At 38.3% G+C, this 20,934-nt stretch overlaps 1 protein-coding gene and 1 long non-coding RNA gene across 5 annotated transcripts in view; one reads left to right on the top strand and one right to left on the bottom strand.

Moving 5' to 3' along the window:
* The window catches only part of TTC29 (tetratricopeptide repeat domain 29), a 237,006-nt gene that overhangs the window by 68,165 nt on the left and 147,907 nt on the right, over positions 1-20,934 (bottom strand). For 3 of the 4 annotated variants that reach the window (XM_077846272.1, XM_077846273.1, XM_077846274.1), the window contains exon 11: positions 14,308-14,536. In XM_077846272.1, coding sequence (XP_077702398.1) covers positions 14,308-14,536 — 229 coding nt within the window. Of the gene's footprint in view, positions 1-8,123; positions 8,186-14,307; positions 14,537-20,934 lie in introns of those variants that run through there. The other variant, XM_077846275.1, reaches the window with a different exon arrangement.
* Positions 5,608-7,097, top strand: LOC144282509 (uncharacterized). Its single transcript, XR_013350966.1, has 3 exons — positions 5,608-5,829; positions 5,942-6,019; positions 6,713-7,097. It is a non-coding gene; the product is annotated as an uncharacterized LOC144282509 (long non-coding RNA).

The following is a 20,934-nucleotide window of genomic DNA, read 5'->3' on the forward strand; positions in this document are numbered from 1 at the left end:
GGAACAATCTGTTTTCCTCTCTCTTACCCCCTACTACAACATCTGTAACTATTTGGCTAAGCATCATCAATGTCCCAGAAATAGTGTATAGGAATTGAAGGAAGTGACTTAATATGGGTGAGAAAATATGTATAGAATTTAGGAGCTGATATTTAGGTTCAGGGGGGAAAAAAACTATAAAAGTCACGTAACTAAAACAGGGAAAATGTTTTTATGTAAATATTATTTAAGATAGGATCTGTTTCTGAGAGTCATCAAACTCCCCTATAAAGAGAAGATAGAAAATTATTCAAAATAATATGAAGGTAATGGTACATGAAAATTATCTACTGTGTTGGGGTAAATTTCCAGGAGTCTGAGTTGTTAAGATAAATTCTCATAAGCTTAAAAGTGGGACCAATGAAAGAATTCTATTAAAATCATTCTCAAACATAACACAAGATAATTTTATGTACACTTATTATACTTCCCACATGTCATCTTATAAATTGTGTGTGTGTGTGGTGTAGAGGGTTGAAATAGTGGTAGTGGTAGTGACAGTGAATTTATTAAGCCAAATATTTGAGTTATTCTCCCAAAAGAGGAGGGGGGTAGTGATTTACATGATTGTTTGCTATTAAGACTCAAACACACCTACCATGCTTAGGTTTTCTCTTATGTTTTTCCATTTTTGACAGCTGTCAGTTTACAGATGTAATTATTTTACCTAAGCATCACAAACACTGCATTAGTATCTTCAGAAAATATACTGTGAAAGCTGCAGTTTCACTGTCCCAAATCAATTACTGCATTCTTAAACTTGCAGTATATTCATTTGTGGGCACTGAGGCAGCCAGTGGGAGGGTATTGATTGGAGTATAATGTCATGTGTAGCAGGAGAGAAAGATGAAAAGTGTTTTCTGCTTAATGGGTTGGTATTAAGTAGGTGGGAATGGCTTCTAATTAGCCAACAATTGCTGTGTTTCCCAGTTTCCCTCCTTTCCCTCCTCCTGTCGGTCACCAGCTGCCAATCTGCCCCCATTTTTTTTTTTTTTTTATTTGGAGTTCATTGCTCACTGCAGTGAAAGCCTTTGTTTAAAAAGAGGGCTCCCAGGGTCTCAGCTGCCTGGGTACAGCTTGCTGCCTACGATGAGTAGCAACTGTCAGTTTATTTTATCTCAACCTTTTCATCATTCTGTTGAAACTGATCGGATGAAACCACCTGAGAGACCTGAGGATTCCGCACCTTCCAGTCATTAGCTAGGACTGCAGTCTCTCCCCACGTGGCAAGTCAGCCGAACACTTTCTGAAATACAGTCCACTTTAACCCCATCTTTCCTCCGGAACACGGGAGAATTCTGTCCCTTTTTTTGTTTTGGAAGCTGCATCAATGGGAGACGATTCCTTTGACATATGGACATAGGAGTCAGGATAGCTCACTTTGGCTAAGGGGTGAGGATAATGTTGGGGTGACAGGCTTTGCTACGGTGATACCACTGATGTGGGGAGCATTGTTCCAGCCACAGCAAAAGCAAACGCAGAAATGGAAAACACTTTACAAAGTGACTTTATGACATCTTAAGCTCAATTCTGTACAAACATCAGCTGTGCCGGGCCGAAGCCTGATTCTGATTCTGCACGTGTGTGGTCCGTAACACGGCTGCTTAGCGTCACCTAACCTGTTGTATCCAGAGTGCATCAAAACAAAGGACATGATGAGAAATTCCACCCATGCCACAGTGGAGGATGATGTTTAGTGAAAATCAGTGATGTGCAAACCTAGTGAAAAATGATGCTGTTATATCCCACTTAGGATTGTAGGGTTGTGAATACATGCTATTTAACATTTCAACACGGGTAGCAAAGCTTTTGGGGGATGTGAAGTTATCGAAACATTTAGAGGGAGAAAGGAACGGTAGAGAAAAAGATGATTATTTCTGATAAATGCTATGAAGTGACAAATAACAATTGGCAGGGAGGATGAGTTCCAGAACTTCCACTTGTTTTCAAAATAAAGACCTAAAGACTGTGAAAGGAATAGATGTCCTGGTTTAAAGTGCTTTTCATATTTCATATGTGAATGTATAATATTGCTGAGAAATGTCATCTGAAGATCCACTCAGCGAGCTTACATACATGAGTGAAGTATCACATATTCATGCAGAAAAACTAAGCTGGCATTATCATCACTTTAAAAGCTGAAAAACTTTAGAGCAGTTCTCACACATTAAGAATCATCTAGAGAGCTTGTCAAAAGCAGATTCTCAAGCCCCTGCGATGGAGATTCTTAAGTTTGTGGTGAGGCCTAACAACTCCTCCCACCACCAATCAGGACATTTTGATACAAAGGTCCTTGAGTTGCACGCTTGAGAAAATGCCTAGGGCTTTTTGCAAAGTTTAATTTTCCACAGGGTATTTTAAAAAGCTTGCATCATAATAGAAAGTGCAACAAATAGAACAATTTTCACTTCCACGTCATTTTTTCCTCCTAATGACCTTCTACTTATAATTGCTTTGAAAATCATTAAAACGTGAAATAGACTCAGCTAGACTACAACAGAGAAATACCGAAGAGCCCCACACGACATAGGTATTGTTTCGTGGAACTCTCGATTCAAATATGTATTCTATTGTCACAAGGCAAAAAAAAAAAAAAAAAAAAATACATCTTACTGTAGGTTTTAGTCAAAAAAGGCCACTGCTTTACAACCTGTTTTTGGCACCGCAGCCAAAGTGACCCTTCTGAAAAGGAAGGATCTCGGAGTCCTATTCTCAGACCTCAGTGAGAATGTTCTATCACAGCCGGGCCGGAATGGCGTCCCAAGTCATCACTAGGGCCCGAAAGGCCTAACCTAACTGGCTGCTGCTCGAAACTCAGGGGGTCCCTCTCCCACCGCACCGGTTCCCCGCGCGGCATTAGCTCCCACCGCCCTGGCCTTCTCGGGCCCCGGATGCCTTGTCCAGGCTCGCTCTGCCCTTTCAAACAGGTCTCTCTGCAAAGCAGCCTCTTCGGAGGGGCTTCTCGGAACCTTCGGGCCCCCGGCCCCCCAACCCGGTCTGTCCTCTTCACCCGCTTTATTTTTATTTCACAGCACTTAGCACTACTTCTAGGGATTGCCAGCCAGCATCTACACCTCCCTTCCCGGGTTCAAAAAACTCTCTCTACATTGAAGTGGAAACCTGTTCCCGGTGGGGCTGGCTCCTGGGAGTCCGCTCCCACTCGCCTCCCAGCCCCAGTCCCGCCAGCCAGGCCCCGCCCCGCCCCGCCCCGGCCCCGACCCGACCCTACCCCCTTCTCCACCCCCCCCCCGGGCCCGCCCCTTCTCCTACCCCCAGCCCCGGCCCCGCCCCCACCCCACCCCCTTCTCCTATCCCTCCCCAGGCCCCACCCCCAGGCCCCACCCTTACCCCCCCGGGCCCGCCCCTTCTCCTACACCCCGGCCCCGCCCCCGCCCCGGCCCCACCCCCTTCTCCTACACCCCGGCCCCGCCCCCGCCCCACCCCCTTCTCCTACCCCGGCCCCGCCCCGCCCCCTTCTCCTACCCCGGCCCCGCCCCGCCCCCTTCTCCTACCCCGGCCCCGCCCCGCCCCCTTCTCCTACCCCGGCCCCGCCCCGCCCCCTTCTCCTACACCCCGGCCCCGCCCCCGCCCCACCCCCTTCTCCTACCCCGGCCCCGCCCCGCCCCCTTCTCCTACCCCGGCCCCGCCCCGCCCCCTTCTCCTACCCCGGCCCCGCCCCGCCCCCTTCTCCTACCCCGGCCCCGCCCCGCCCCCTTCTCCTACCCCGGCCCCGCCCCGCCCCCTTCTCCTACCCCGGCCCCGCCCCGCCCCCTTCTCCTACACCCCGGCCCCGCCCCCGCCCCACCCCCTTCTCCTACCCCGCCCCCGCCCCACCCCCTTTTCCTACCCCGGCCCCGCCCCGTCCCCTTCTCCTATCCCTCCCCAGGCCCCACCCCCAGGCCCCACCCTTCCCCCCCGGGCCCGCCCCTTCTCCTACACCCTGGCCCCGCCCCCGCCCCGGCCCCACCCCCTTCTCCTACCCCGGCCCCGCCCCCGCTCCACCCCCTTCTCCTATCCCTCCCCAGGCCCCACCCTCTTCTACCCCCCACTCCCTTCTCCTACCGCCCTCCTGCGCCCCCCCCACCCCCACCCTGGGCCCCACCACCCACCCCGCGCACCCAGCTGGGTTTGGAGGCAGACGGGGAGCTGGGAGCTGCGCTGCGCAGGGTCCACCCAGCAAGGGGTGGCGTCAGGCAGGATCCCAGATTCTAAAACCTCCTTAAGACTGCTCATGACAAGAAATTAACCTGCCCACGTGTATGTGCTACTTAATTTTTTTTTCTGGACATTTTTTTTTTTTTTTTGCAGTTATATAAACATGGCTTTAGAACATACAAACCTGAATGATTTGCCACATACGGATCCCTTTGGTATCCCTGTTATCAAGTTTGTATAAATATTTACGTCTATCTAGTTATTGAAATACCCTTCAGCTAGATCTATTTGTAAATATACATCATTGCATTTATAGGTATTTAAAATTTGTTTTAATTTTAGTATATGGCTTGATCTTTCTGTTTTACTTCAAATCAATGTGCTAAAGAAGAGCAAAAGATTTTGAAGAAAGAGCAATAGATTTTGGTCCACCCATCTTTTACAAATTATGTTTTTCTTGGCATGTACAGAGAAAGCTACCCAGTACAAAGATGATCTATTTTTTAAGAGGAAAATTCCTATGTTAGATATAGAAAGTGACAGTATTATGCATAATTATCTATGCAATTACACTTGCACATGCTTGAAAATTTTTAGCCAGGAATGCTTAATAACATTTGCATGGTTAAATGAGACAGCAGAAACAACTGGAAAGGCCTCAGGGCATGGTCATCTATTTAAGCATCCACTTGGATTTTCAACATAATTAGTCATATAATTGTGTGCCTAAACTTAGTAGATTCATGTAAGTAATTATAAATTATTAAAAAGCTGTGCATGTGTTTTGTTCTCTATTTCCTGCCAATCAAATTACTAAGGAATATACTATGTTCACATTTCATCAAATAAATCTCCAAATAAGATTACAATGTAAAGCCCTGGATGAAGGTGAGTAAGCAAGAGAATCCATTCAGATGAGGTATAGTTAATAGAGTTATGTGGACATCCATATTTTTAGAAAGATTTCCTATGATCAAATCATAATATAAATCTGTTCATCTGTCCCTAAGAGTTCTAAGAATAAATGTTTCTTTTGTTCATATTGTAGTTGACACAATGAATGTTTCATGTTTATCAATTTTGTTTTTTAACTTTATTTGATAACTGAAGGTTGGACATAATAGCTTCTATTGTATAGCTGATTTCCTCCTTTTCATAGTTCTATTAGTGGGTGATGGCAAAAACTTGGGCCAAATAAATCTGAACAGTAAAAAAGATTAACCCCCCAATTTTATAATGGCCATTTGATCTCGTCTCCCCATTTTTCTCACCAGTCCTCTTCCTGACTACTGATTTTGAAGCTTCATCTTACTTCTCCACTGCTTTTCTCCCCATTATCATGTTAATATCTGGGTTGAAAATGTGGAGATTTAAGGAAAATTGTGTATCCCTTCTCAGGAGCTCATCTAATAAACAAGACTGGAAGACCTCTGAAAGTGTTGAACTAAATTTCCTTTGATAAGAGTACAAATTACACTTTATTAGCTGCTGGTACAATGGAACACATAGTCATAATACAGAGAAATCAGACTTATCTCACTAAAGGCAAACATTAACTAATCTTTTTCTCATTTTGGGTGCCTGATTCCATTTTAGAAGTCAATAAATGCAAGTCCTTAGAGGCATCACACTTAAGTAAGTGAACTTTAGTTTTCCCTATTGGTTTGATAAAGTCCAACTTTGATTACCTTAAGGGCAGGATGAGAGAACATCTATTTGCTCAGATTTTTTTTTTTTTTTATTGCAGATTAGAGTAAAATGAAAGGAAGAAAATACCTGAATATCCTGTAGTGAGTGACAAAGGATTTGGAGATGGTGATTATTGGTCAGTGCTTTTAATGTTTATTTCATTGTGACAGTAGTTCAGAGGATTCAGAAAGTAAATGTGTTCATGTACATTTGCAGTATTTCAAGGATTCATTTCAGGAAGGTCAAGAAAAAAAAAAAAAAAAAAAAAAAGGAAGGTCAAGACACTGGTCAGGATGGACTGACATTAAAATTAAGAAATATGCTAGCATTTCTTCTGATTAGATTCTTGCTCAATATTTCCACACTGAGCACATTGTACCCATCCCCGGGAGGCAAACATCACCCATGAGAAGTGAAATATACACCCAGGCACCGTTAGTCAAGTCAGTCATCATAAAGAGGCATTATAAATAATTTCTAATTTCTGAAAGAATATTTGCAATGAAAAATACGTTTTTTTTCCTATTAATTATGCTAAAGAACCTAGACTATAAAAGCATTCACTCTTGTCTGGGAGTTAAAAATATAGGGAGAGCAGAGTAAAAGAATTTAAAGGAAAATGAATCCTGGGACCATGGATATAATTTTTGATTGATGTGGCTTAAAAAAAATCAAACTTCATAATAATGAGAACACAAAGGTGAAAGGTAATTAGAAAAATTCCCACACAGTACTCCAAATCAGAGAAACTTAGGAAAAAATCTGAAGCTAAGAAAATTTGTTCCTTCAATATGTTCATGTTTTAAATATTAATGTCACTTTTTTTCAGGAGACATTGTATGGATTAAGAATCACCTGAATTGTCCTAATAAAGCCTTACTACACAAGGATTAAATACACATCTGAGAAGATTTTTTTTGCCCCCAAATTCTAGCAATGGTAAGGAAGTGTTTACCTAAATTGGCACAGTATTTGGAATCCATGACCAAAGGTAAAAGACATAGCTGGAAGCAGGGGTGAGACCCCTCCCAGGGAATGAGAGAAATATAAACAGGGGACAACGGGATTCTCTCAGAACTTCAAACCCTAGCCTTGTACTGGCACAGCTCAGGCATTTATTCTGGTTTTGCTATTGTTTAACCAACCAAAAAAAAAAACAAAAACAAAAAACTTTTCATAAGCTTTTCAAACTAGCAATTAAAGATGGAATTGAAACAAACCAGATTAGAAAAACCCAGTTACATTTTTCTTGGAAGTGGCGATTTCAGTGTACCTTGTAGAAAGTTAAAACTGGTAACACCATCAGCTACCAAGAACTGTGAGCAGAATCTAAAAGAAGTATAGTTTTTGTTTGAGCAATCAAGAATTCTCTTTTATTGAACCAAGGCAGCAGATAGAGAAGGAGGCTCTCAGAAGGGGGAAAAAAAAAAGGAAAAAGGAAAAAAAAAAAAAGATCTTTCAACCCGAGGGATCTAGAGCTACATTATTATTTCCCAATAAAGTAAGTATTAGTTTTCTGAAAAAAAAAATTTGATTCCTAAGGAAGCAAATGTGTCACTTGTAGAAAATACATGAAGATGGGGGAACTGTATGTAAAAGAAGAAATCTGAAATTCAGGCTCACACTCTGCAGTCTTTTTATTTAAAAATTTGGCTACAATTAAGTATTGATTTTGTCTTCTTTGGCATGTTTTGTCTTTGGAATTATTTTGTTATCAGTTACAGAAGCCATTGAATTCTCTAAGCTCTTTCTTAAAATTTATTAGAAGTGTACTTTGATAATCTATCATGATTTAAAATGAGATTAAGAGAAAAGATGCATCTCTTAAGTTTTTTGACAGTAGCATAGAATCTATAAAGAATATATTTTAAGTGTAACTCCCATTTGTCTTATCAAACTTGTTTTCTGTGACTAGAAATGGAAGTAAAACACAAAGGATTTTTAAGAATCTCTGCCTTAGAAAGAAGGCACAAGCAGATTCAAAACCTATAAACACACAATTTATAAACTGTCATATAGAGAAATAGCTATCTCAGTTCTCCCCCTGGAGCTCCCAATGCTGCTATCCAGGGGCCGTCATGGAGAATCCCGAAGCTTGTAGAGTTAGGGCAGGCTAAATTAAGCTGTACTAACAAACAACTCTGAAAATCTCAGTGGTTCACCACAATAAAAGATTATTCTGTGTTCACACAAAGTCTGCTGCAGGTCTGAGTGGCATTCCAGGACAAATGTTCCACATGTAGAGGTTTACTGCATCAATCTTGTTGCTCTATAATTTTTAATAATGCTTCCACGATGATCACTGCAGCAGGGAGAAAAATCAGCTGTAGGATCTCAGGCAGGCTCTCCTATGCCTACACCCAGAAGTAACTTTTGACCATTGGCCAGGACTACTCATGGAGCCCTGCTTAGCTGCCAGATGAAGTCTGGCACAGTCTTCCATGTGCTCACAAGAGTAAAGAACCAGATATTGGTAAGCACTTGTAATTTCTACCCCCTTGAGCAATGGTTACTGAACACTCTGGAAATCATATGCAATAATTGTAGGTTTTTCTGAAGAGAGGAGAGAGACCTTAGCTTTCATCGGATTCTTTAAGGGGATAGTGATCTGTCATCTAAAAATTCTAATAAGCTTTTAAAAAAATGTACAGATTTATATTGAAGAAAGGAAAGCTTTGAAACTCAGGAATAGCTTGGAGAAGTTGAATTTAGGGCGAGTTCCCAGACTTTAGAAGACTGGTCATGTGTTGGCCTCATTATCCACAATTATTTTGCCCCACACTGCCTGAATGATTTCAATTATACACTCTATTACAAATATCCTAAATTCTGGCAATAGGTAATCTTCTGAAGTTTACAAAATCCTAATTGCTCTGAATAGGTTAAAACACTTTCAGTCATTCACAATATGGTGTGAATCAGATTTATCTGATTGATTTCTTCTAACAGTGTTCATAATTTTTCTCAAGGATCACTGTCCTGCGCTGCCTGTTGTCTGATTTCTGCAAACAATTGTCTTATATATTTTGTTTATTTTTTTAGTTGTTTAAGAAAGGGGGTAAATCTTTTTCCTGTTACTACCTCTTGGCCAGAAAGAGAGTCCCACTTGTTTCTTTTCACCATGACTATTTTTATCCTGACTTTAATTAAATTGTCATAATCTTTTTAAATGTTAGACATGACCACTAAATATAAAGTAATGTTGCAAAAAAAATGCAACACCTTGAGAGAATTCCTGAACTAGAATTCTAGAAAACTAGATTATACGTCCATTTTGTCTTTCAGACATGAGTGCATGAGTGCATGTTTCGGGACCTGAGGACATTGGAAATAAAAAATGTGGAGCAAGTAATTTCTTTAGTACCACACAGCTCAATAATTTCATGATTCCATTAAACTCAAAAAAGCTCAAGAAGATTTTATCTCATTTTCAGAAGACAGAAGGAGGCTGTAGGAGTGATGCCAGATTGAGGAGGGTAGAGACAGACGCAAACAGATGTGCATGAAGAAGGGGTAGTAATGAATAGATAACCAGGCATCTTCAGGAATCGGAGGCCCCCAAAACAGTGAGGAAAAGGTAGGGGTTGAAGAAGTGCTGAGGGGAAGTATGACACAGGGTTGAAAACAGGAGGATGGATTGAAAGTTTGCAGATGAAATAGTGCACTAGGTTTAGCGACTTCAACAGTGCCAACCAGGGACAGGTAAAACTGTGTATGACAGCAGATAGCTAGCAATTCCTTTATTAAAAATTCTAGCAGAAAGATCAAATATTTATACCTGGAATTTTTCAGCTGTTTGATATATTAAAATAGTAGTAGTAATAATAATAACCATAATAAAATTCCCTTTTGTGTAAACCCACAGAAACAAGTATTTATGGGGAAAAAACAACAAATAAAATACTCATGAAAATCTAGATTGAACTCTTAAGGACTAAAATACCATATTTATTTAGAGATGCTCCTACTGAGGAACTGGCAGTTCCAGATAAATCTTATTAATGATCTATTTCGAACCTCAGATAGAGACACTTGAATTGAAAACTTTGCCCAGAGTCACAAAGCTAATTAGTGCTCAATATGGTATTAGAACCCAGGTCGCTGGACTCTTGCATAACATCCTCCCTCAATTACCCAAAATGCCAGTAGGATGAGCTTTGATTCAGTCAGATTTTTCATCAGCATCTTTTTATGTGTCATGTTTTTGAACACTTTATTAGAGACAGAGGTTTGTTCTGTACAATAAGGTGCTATAAAACCTGCTTGCTGACTTTTTGGCTAATTCCAGAACTTTCTCCTCATTGTTGGGGTTATTTAACTGAAGTAGCTGATCAAAGTATAATAGAACATGAGGCTCACTCATGAATGTGGCTTTTTCACATTCATTAAAAGGGCTGAGTTCATGAATAAAAAATACAAGCAAAGAACAGGGTAGGAAAACGTGGCTCTACATTAAACCAACGACTCAACATTAAATCAATAAACGAAGGCCTGAGAGACAAACTCATGGTCTTGATTGTTTTCTTTTAAGAATATTAAATGATTTGTAAAATGAGAGTGGTATTTTTGACACTCAAGGAAACCTTTACATGTCATTTTGTAGAAAACAGTGTCTTTACTGACTAGCTAGGTATTCATCTATTCCCATACTCAGGATTTGCATCCTGTTTCTTTGATATAATTTACATTTGACTAAAATAAGAATGTACATTAAAACCATGCTACTGATATTATCAGTGAAGTGATTAACCATGTTGGCATCGAAATGGCTGTAATTATATTTCTAAGTTAACAGTTTTTCTTTTAACGTTGCACAAGAAAAGCTTTTGCTTCTCTGTCACTGTTCCACACCTGGGTGTATAATCTCCACAAGGCAAGATGAATTAGCTTTTCATTAAAAAAAATACATTTCATGATTGTAGACATAGTAGTTTCAGTAGGAAAAATAAACTATCTTCTGGAGAAATCAGCAGAAATTCATAGACCCTTAATCCTTCCAGAGCCAACCAATTTTTGTTGCTTCAGGCTTGAATAATTTTATTGAACTGCAATAAATTTGAATTCCTTCTAAATTCCTAAATTTGGGAGGAGAAGCTACTCTTATTTTACTATTAGAAAGGGAAGGAGGAATGTGAAATCATTGCAACTGCATCTGAGAGTATTAGAATGGTAAGAAGGTTCCTATATTTGCTGTGTTCCCTCTGAAAGGTACAAAGAGGAGAGATGATTGCTGGTGAATCACTGTTCTATTTTATCTAGAGACCTGAGTGCTCTCACTGCTCTATTCCCTTAGGGGGTCATGTTCCTCTGCTTAAAGGAATATTGCCTGCTCTGTGAGCTAATGATTTGTTTGGAGGATGTAAGTCTCAGAGGTGGAGATAACTGCACAGCTTTTATAATGTATCTTTCAAATCTTTGATCTGCTTTTTTCTGAATACACGGGACCCCTCAATGGCAAGATTAAAGATGCCTCTTTGGAGAAGAAAGGCAAAATTTGAAAACCTAAAAGCTGCTCAGATTTCCAAATAATATTTCTGTATTTCTTCATTTTGTCAACATGACAGTTGGTGTTGTCCTGCATTCATGGTATAACCACATGGTAATCAAAACAGTATTGGATCATAGTTGTTTGGTTGTTGTTGTTTCTCCAAGGAGGTGTGGAACTATGAATCCTGTTTTAAAAAGTGGTTAGTGCAAACTCGTTCATGGCTAGGACATACATACTCATTATGAATTCTATTTAATTTAACAAATATTTACTTGGTACCTAGCAGATGTTAGACATTATGCCTTCTTTTGTAGGAAACACCCAAAATCAGAATGTGTTTTCAAGACACTTGTACTCTCACTGGGAAGATAAGGCAATTACAGAAATGGCCATGATAAGATGTAAATATGGCAAATGAAAAGTACTTGAAGAGAAATGAATGGCACTCAATGTGGGAACAGAGAGAAGAGACAACAGTCAAGTAAGGCAGGGATCAGGGAGGATTTCAACATTTGAGAAGGACCTTGCAAGACCAGTGAGATTTCTCTGGGTGGGGTTGGAGTTGGAAGTAAGGTGATAATAATGTATGTGGTGGGTATCTGGGGCACGAAGGGGTAGTCAAGGGAAGGGAGGTGGTCAAAAAAACCTTGAGAAGCTCGTACATAATTTGTAGGCAGTAGGAATCCAATGAAGGTTTTGAAGCAGAACAAAGAATAATAAGAGGTGTGATTGAAGAAAGATATTTGAACTATTTACAAAGCAGATTTTACTGTATTTTGAACTAAAATATGTCTATGTAAACAAGCGTCCTATAGGCTTTATTTCCAAATAGAACAACTATCACTAAAAATGTTAAACATGTCGGTAGTAGAAGAATTAACTTCTCATTTATATTTGAATCTGAAAGATTATTATTCTTCACTTTTATAACGATGTAGCTCATAAATGCATAGATTTCTAATCTCAGTCAAATGAATCAGGAAGGGGTGTACTTTTATAGCATTTCAGAGAATTTAATCTTCCCCATCATATGAATAGCTGAGTTCTTACTCTCTGAATAATATTTTGAAATGCATTTTTTTTGCTTTACTCCTAAGCCCTGTGAAACCCAAAACACCCTTATCAAAAATGAGGATAAAATGTAAAAAGAATTTTTAAAAAGATAGCTTTATAAAGAAAAACAAAAAGAATTTTGAAAAGTCCCAAACAGGATTGCAGCAAACAGACCCATGGTTCTGACCAGAGAAGCTAGTTTTGAGTATTTTTTTCATGATTATTAGGATGATGGCTAGGGCTGATTCAAGTAAATCTGAAAAAGTGAGTAGCCCAACTTATTCTCTACCAAACCTTTTATCAGAAGAAGTAATCTAATAGATAGATGGATCATATTTCCTCTGTTTTAACTCCTGGGCAGACAATATGAGGGAGTAAAGGGAAGATAACTCAAAACTACAGAACAAGCTCTCAAATGTATGACGACACAACTTACTTCCAACTCCAACCCCACAATATTACCTAAAAGTGGTTAGTTAAAAAAAAAAAGTGGTTAGTTAATAGTTACCTGTAAATATTTGTTGGGCACTTGAGCACATTGAAATTTAACAAGCCATCTGTTTTTTAAAGACTTTATCTTATACATATATTTGGAATGAGACCTTTACTTATTTCATAACGAGAGGACAGACGGTGGTAAGTGGCATTCTACTAATGTAAAAGAAGCAATAAAGTTCCTTTGTCCAACTGACTGTTATTTACTATTTATTCTATGGAGAAAATAAATACCAACGAGCTTATTGTTTCATCTAAATGACCTAAGGGGGGAGAAAAGAGAGTTCCAAGCAGGAGATGTTTCTTTCCATAACAGAATTTTGCCTATGATTCCATTTGATATTCCAAAGCATCCCTAAAATATTTTGCTTTAAAAAGTTTGAATTACTGGAGCACCTGGGTGGCTCTATTGGATAAGCTTCTGACTCTTGATTTCAGCTCTGCTTCTCCCTCTTCCCTCTCCCTCTGCCCTCCCTCCCTTTCATGCTCTCTCTCTCTCCAATAAATAAATAAAATCTTAAAATTTTTTTTAAAAGTTTGACTTACCAACAATTATGTAACCCAAAGTTCTGTCATAAGCAATACTGTTACAAATTTTAAAAATCCTATTCTGAAGTTCTTTTTGTTTTTAAAGATTTTATTTATTTATTCATAGAGACACAGAGAGAGAGGCAGAGACACAGGCAGAGAGAGAAGCAGGCTCCATGCAGGGAGCCTGATGTGGGACTAGATTTCAGGACCCCAGGATCACGACCTGAGCTGAAGGCAGACGCTTAACTGCTGAGCCACTCAGCTGTCCCTATTCTGAAGTTCTTAACTGAGGACTAGTGGAGCCTAGTTCAAGTTGACACATAAAAGTGACTCTCACATCACCTCTAGTTATTTGTTTTTAATTTACTATTTTGACTAATTGTCACAAGAAAAAGTACACAAGAAAAGAAGTGGAGTTAAGAAGAATTAATATTAAATTTTTCTAAGTTAATATTCTAACTTGAATTGCTCAAATATAGGAAAATTTACTTCCATTAGTAAAGAGTACAATACTAATTGCATTAAATACTGATTGACATCTGTGACTTGTTCTTGTCAATAAGGTATAGCATTGAACGTTTTTAGAAAAACACAAGCTTATCTCACATTCCTTACAACTGATTAGTACATATTGAGTATTTAAGACAACTGAAAAAAAAAAAACTTGTCAAGTTTAACTAATCAGTACCACATTTTGCTTTCCTTATCATCAAAGGTACAAGATAGCATGAAGGCACATCCAATACTTATGTAGTAAAGAATAGATAAAATTAAAATTACCAATAAAATCAAAATAACCAATGGAGCCATTAAGAATGACACAAAAACTGAAGTGTTTTCAAAAACCAAAGTCTTACCAATAGTTGGTTCACATGCAATTTTGCTTCTACTTTCCTTCCAGGACAGCAGGAAGTCAAGGCTAGTGAGATCTGCAGACTCGATGTAATTGTTAACTCTCGGCATAATCTGATGAGCTTTTGCTATTCCATAATGAACTTTCGTCTCATCCATTTGACGCAAGTTTGTTAGCTCTGCTGTTGTGTCAAAAGCTTGCTGAAAGTATTCGGAAGCTTTGTTGTAGTATCCCTAAAAACGTAAGAGAAATCATTTTTTTTCTTAATTTTTCATTCTACCATTCCACATATCTGCTCACTGTGGCATGTACCACACTGATCTTTCAACAGTTAGAGCATTCATCGTCTAGAAGAAAGAGATGGAGGGCAGGGTCTCTATTAGAATAAGGTTCTCTTAAAAAACTGTGATTATTAATTATACAATATCTAGAAATTAAGATACTAAAAAAGATTTATCTACTAAGTTGAACTATTTGAAACAAGTTAAAAATGGTCAAATGATAGCATTTTCATATGGCTCAACCTGATAAATGGTAGCAAAAATAAGTTTGGGGAAGAGTGATCCCATTGATTTGGATGCAATTTTCCTACTTGTAGCATTGGATTTACCTAATGAAGTATTTTTTTAATAATAAATTTATTTTTTATTGGTGTTCAATTTGCCAACATATAGAATAACACCCAGTGCCCATCACCCATTCACCCCCACCCCCTGCCCTCCTCCCCTTCCACCACCCCTAGTTCGTTTCCCAGAGTTAGGAGTCTTCATGTTCTGTCTCCCTTTCTGATATTTCCTACCCATTTCTTCTCCCTTCCCCTCTATTCCCTTTCACTATTATTTATATTCCCCAAATGAAAGAGAACATATAATGTTTGTCCTTCTCCGATTGACTTACTTCACTCAGCATAATACCCTCCAGTTCCATCCACGTCGAAGCAAATGGTGGGTATTTGTCATTTCTAATGGCTGAGTAATATTCCATTGTATACATAAACCACATCTCCTTTATCCATTCATCTTTCGATGGACACCGAGTCTCCTTCCACAGTTTGGCTATTGTGGACATTGCTGCTAGAAACATCGGGGTGCAGGTGTCCCGGCGTTTCACTGCATCTGTATCTTTGGGGTAAATCCCCAGCAGTGCAATTGCTGGGTCGTAGGGCAGATCTAATTTTTAACTGTTTGAGGAACCTCCACACAGTTTTCCAGAGTGGCTGCACCAGTTCACATTCCCACCAACAGTGTAAGAGGGTTCCCTTTTCTCCTAATGAAGTATTTTTATTTATTTTTATTTATTTTAAGATTTTATTTATTTATTCATAGAGACATAGAGAGAGAGAGAGAGAGAGAGAGAGAGAGAGAGAGAGGCAGAGACACAGGTAGAGGGAGACGCAGGCCCCATGCAGGGAACCCGATGTGGGACTCAATCCTTGGTCTCCAGGATCACACCCCGGGCTGCAGGCGGCACTAAACCGCTGCCCCACCAGGGCTGCCCCTAATGAAGTATTTTTAACCAGTTGCTGTTTCAGTCACAGCAAGAGATCATTTTCAACCAATTTGTTTAATCAGTGGCCACTGAAAATAGATGTATTTATCTGCTGATTTGGTCATCGTTCTTGTTTTCCCCGTTTGCTTATTATCATTCTTGACTAAGAACATTGGAGGTATTCAAGATTTCTAAAAAATATGATCCTGATGGCACTAGCACAGCTCATGGTCATTTAAATGTTCATCTCTCCTCTAAGTCCTTTACAGCATTTCATTGCAAAAATTCGAGGTGTTTTTTTGTTTCTTGGGTTTTATGGGCTTTTTTTTTTTTTTTTTTGGTCTCCTATCCTCCTAAAACCTATTGTCCACAATAGTTTTCAAAGTGTCAGGACCAGTGCTAAGTACTTCATATATTATGTCATTAACTTTCCTAAGTCATCCTGTGAGGAAATACTATTCTTTTTCTACAAATAATGAAATTGAGCATCAAAAAAGACCCTATATTCTGCCACCCTCCAAATTTTCTAAAAATCCTTGTGAAAAAGTTTTTCTCAGTGGAGACTATCATTTTTAGGATTGAACCTGCACTTTTAAGACTCTAGGGAACCAAGTTTCCTTTCTTCACTGACTTGTCTCATTTCATCTCCCCTTCTGTCTGCTCCTCCCTTCTCTTCCCTTCTTATTCTTCTCTTTCTCACACATTAGAAAACATGCATGCACACACTTGAGATGAAGCCCTTCTAAGAGGGAATATTTTATTATAAGTTTTCAAATGATTTTCTCACATTTTATGAAGGAACTGGTAATACAAACACCATTGGAGGAGCCCTATACCACACATCAGTACAGGCAAAATGCACACTCAACTCCATGCACCTCTGTATAGTCATGGCACACTGACAGCATACCGATTGGATACAGATATTGCTAGAAGGAGGAGGGGAGAAAGGATTTGCATGACGGTTATGTTACACTAGCAGTATAATACCATGTTATAGACCCACAAGGAGAGTTTTGAGAACTCTTTGTTAAAATGGCCCATTCCAATTAAACTTTCTCCTTTAAACAGCCTCTCTATGTTTAATCAATAATAATTTTGGTTCATTGAGGTGAAAAATTATTTCTTTTATTTCGAAGTGTAAAACATAGAACTTATATGAGAATACGGTTACTTAAAAAATAAAAGGATATCAGAGACATTTGTATGGCAAGAAAATTATGTGATTGAGAAAGAATATAGACATTGAAGATGACAATAAAACTAGTTAAAATTTTGGATTGTTCTGCTGAACAGCAAAGAAAAAAGATAAAACAGATGAACATATGTGACTAGACCAAACACTTCTATTTTTAAAAACAGAGAAGTATAAATATCTAACTGTTGTTCTAATTATACTTCTAAGCATTAAGCTATTTATTGCTTTCGATGAAAGTCTTAATTAGGAAATTAGGGACCATAAGTAAATGGACATATATTTAAATTTCCAGAATTATTTTATATATTATTATGTTAGAATGAACTAACTCATTCATCAGGCAACTACTATGTACCAAGCTCCATGCCTGGCAGTGGGGATTCAGCAGTTAACAGAATTTACTATGCCTAAATTTTATATTACATTTTTTAAACAAGTGTTTTCCCCACTAAAATAGGAGTATTATCATTATTCGTAATTATTTAATTATAATTATAATTACATATAATTATTCTTACCTGAGCCTAGTATTCCATCATTAGGCACATACACAACTACCATAAAACTGGTATCAGCCTAAATTTTTCTAGTTTAAAACCCTATTAAGGAAATACATTAATTCTTCTCAGATGCAAGCATTTTTATACATACCATTTTGGAATGAGATTTTTTTAATGTGTGTTGCATTTCTAGATTTTCTCTTCTTAAAGAGTTTAATATCTAAATTTAATCTCTTCTCCAAAGGTTCTGTCCAATGTTCTACAGTTCAATTCTGTTATCAGTTAATCCTTACCCTATTATAAAATTCAGAAGACTCTAGTAATTAATCTTGGCAATCTTAAATATGAATTTGAGAATATATAAGTGAATTAATCACTTATTGAATGCATCTTTTGGAAAAGAGAACTTGGTATTATAAACATCACTGGTAAGCATTTAGGGGACAATGTCAGGACAGGATCTTGATGCCATCATAGACCTTTGTTAAGCTTGCATTATTACACTATACTGTAGAATTTTCATGCATTATTCTGACTCTTACCAGATCTTTCTCAGTGTGTCTAATATGTCACTCTATCCAATAAGCAAGCTCAAAAATAAGTGAACATTTTCCTAGTACTGAGGAAAAACCATTTTTTACACATTTAACTATGTGATTATTATCTGATCTTATTAGGGAGTGAAAAGTCTCGTAAAGGGCCTATATCTAGTTATTTTCCCTAAAGCTCTCTGATTTGACTAATTGATCACATCAGGAGGGGGGATGGGTGGCCCATTGTCTATGATTATATAGTAAAAGGTAAACTAATTAGGATAAATGATCTTTTAAAGATGTGCTAACTTTATAACAACACTATAATAACTAGAGAAGTTAATTCTAATATTTTTCCAAGTACAGTCTTATAAATGTGGTCTTAATATTATTTCTTAGAAAAGATTATAAAGAATACAATTAGAATACATTGCATGAGAAATATGGAGCCAGAAAAGAGATGATGAGGGCAGTATGTAGAAGTCTTAAAAGGCAGACTGGCAAGTACCAGGTTTGCATTTAAAGATTCAGTACAATTTTTCAGAATTATTGCCCAAAAGTGAAATAGAAGTTTGGAATTTCTAAAGTGAGAGAATCCTACTCTCTGGATGGATAAAACTGGTTACAATTTTATTGATTGGTTCAAAGAATTCTTATCCTTTTGCTCACCAACTCTGTGCCACCTTCTCATTTAGAATCTGAAACAAAATAATAAACAAGGCAGATATGGTCCCTATTCTTCTTAAGATTCTATTCTAGCCAAATTAAAGAACAATAAGAAAATATAAACAAGAAAACTATGAGATGAGTGCTATATGGAATATTAAAGTAATGTTAAAGAGTGACTTGGTGGCTACTTCTTTTCTTTTTCTTTTAATTTTTATTTTGGCATGCAGCTTTCAGAACTTCAATGAAAGAAAAGGGGAATGTGGCGATTTCAAACATTTTGGTCAAGTGGAAGAAAACATTTTTTTCAACAAAACAGATACATTTGTTGATTGAATTTTTTTGGTTTCTCTCTCAAATGCCTGGAAAACTCAATAGAATATAGTGGATTCGATTTCATCATTTTCGATCAAGAAAATGTGTTTGTCTGAGGACTCCAATTACAGAAACGGTAGCTATGATTAAAGTGTTCCTTATAACTAGCAATAAAGCCAAGTTATACTACAAAATACAAGTACCTTTTCAAAGTACCTTCATATGCTTTTTAAAACTGAGGTATAATGGATATATGGCATTACATTAGTTTTGGGTGTGTAACATTAGACTATTAGCATATATTACTAAATGGTTACCACAATAAGTTCAGTTAATACCACCTCACATAATTACAATTTTTTTTCGTGATGAGAACTTTTAAGATCTACTCTTAGCAAATTTTGAATATATAATACAATATTATTATCTGTAGTTATCATGCTGTACATTACATCCCCAAGACTTACTTTTTTTTTAAAGATTTTATTTATTTATTCATGAGAAACACAGAGAGGAGAGAGAAAGAGGCAGAGACACAGGCAGAGGGAGAAGCAGGCTCCATGCAGGGAGCCCGAAGTGGGTCTCCAGGATCACAGCCTGGGATGAAGGCATCGCTAAACCGCTGAGCCACCCAGGCTGCCTGACTTATTTTAGAACAGGAAGCTTATACCTTTGAACCTTCACCCATGTGGCTGCTTCTAGTTGGGTTGCCAAGGGAAGGCCTCTCTGAAGATGCGGGATTTAACTGAGATATGATGACAATAAGCTAGCAATATGAAGCTCGGACTGGAGAACATTCCATGTAGGGCATTCCAGCTAAGAAAAATTTCCTAAGGCAGGAACAAGCTCTACATGTTTGAAAAACTTCACAAAGTCCATTTGGCTCTGGCGGAGTGGATAAGAAGGAGAGTGGGAAGAAATGAAGTCTGAGATGGGGTGAAGGGGTGTCTATCTCACATAGAATATTTCAGGTTGGGGTGGGATTTATATTTATGTTCTCAGAAGAATGGGAAGTAATGGAAGTGTTTTAAGCAGAGAAATATCACGACTTGATTTACGTTTAAAAGGACTACTTAGGCCTCTGTAGAGATTGGATTATATGGGGGAGAATTGGGGAATGGGTTTGAATTTACTGCAGTAGTGCAGGTGAGAAAATAAGAGTGTCACAAATTCTATTTATGATGGGATGATTGTAGAAGATCCAGAGCAGTGGGTGGATCTCAGGTATGTTTGGTGGCATAAATGTCAGGATTTTTGCTTCTGGATTAGATATGGGGCAGGAAGGAGAAAAGAATCAAAGAATATCCATATTTTTGCCTTGTAGCAACTGGGCTGATGAATAATAATGCCATTTATTCAGACGGAGAAGACTGGGAGGAAGGAATTATGTTAAATTTGAGAGATCTATTAGACATTCAAGCAGAGATGCTAAGCAAGCAGTTAGATTTACAAGTGTGGAATCCCAAGGAGAGATCAGAGCTGGAGATACAAATTTGGGAGTCATCAGCATATGGATGCTATTTAAAGCCATGGACCTAGATGAGGTCAGAAAGAGGGAGCTCATAGACTAAAGAAGAGAGGTTCGCCTAGAAAATACCTGAATCATAGTTTATCATCATTGAACATCAATAAAGGGATAGAATTTAGAGGTAATGATGAGTTCAGGTTCTAACAGGTTGAAACAATCTAAGTGAAGATGTCAGGCAGGCAGTAGGATATGAGTCTGAAGTTGGGAGAAGAGATTGAACTTGACTATATTAAGAAGCAAAGTCTAAGTGCTTTTGTGTACCCAACATGCACTAGGAATTTGACTGGGCACCCTTCCATATCTATAAATTTCTAATCTTTATATAGTTTTGCTAGGTATCTTGTTATTGACACTTGAAGATGACAAAACTGAGGATCAAAGAATTCATGTGCCCAAGTGGCAA

This window comes from Canis aureus, chromosome 13, assembly GCF_053574225.1.
Source record: "Canis aureus isolate CA01 chromosome 13, VMU_Caureus_v.1.0, whole genome shotgun sequence".
Classification (NCBI taxonomy): domain Eukaryota; kingdom Metazoa; phylum Chordata; class Mammalia; order Carnivora; family Canidae; genus Canis; species Canis aureus.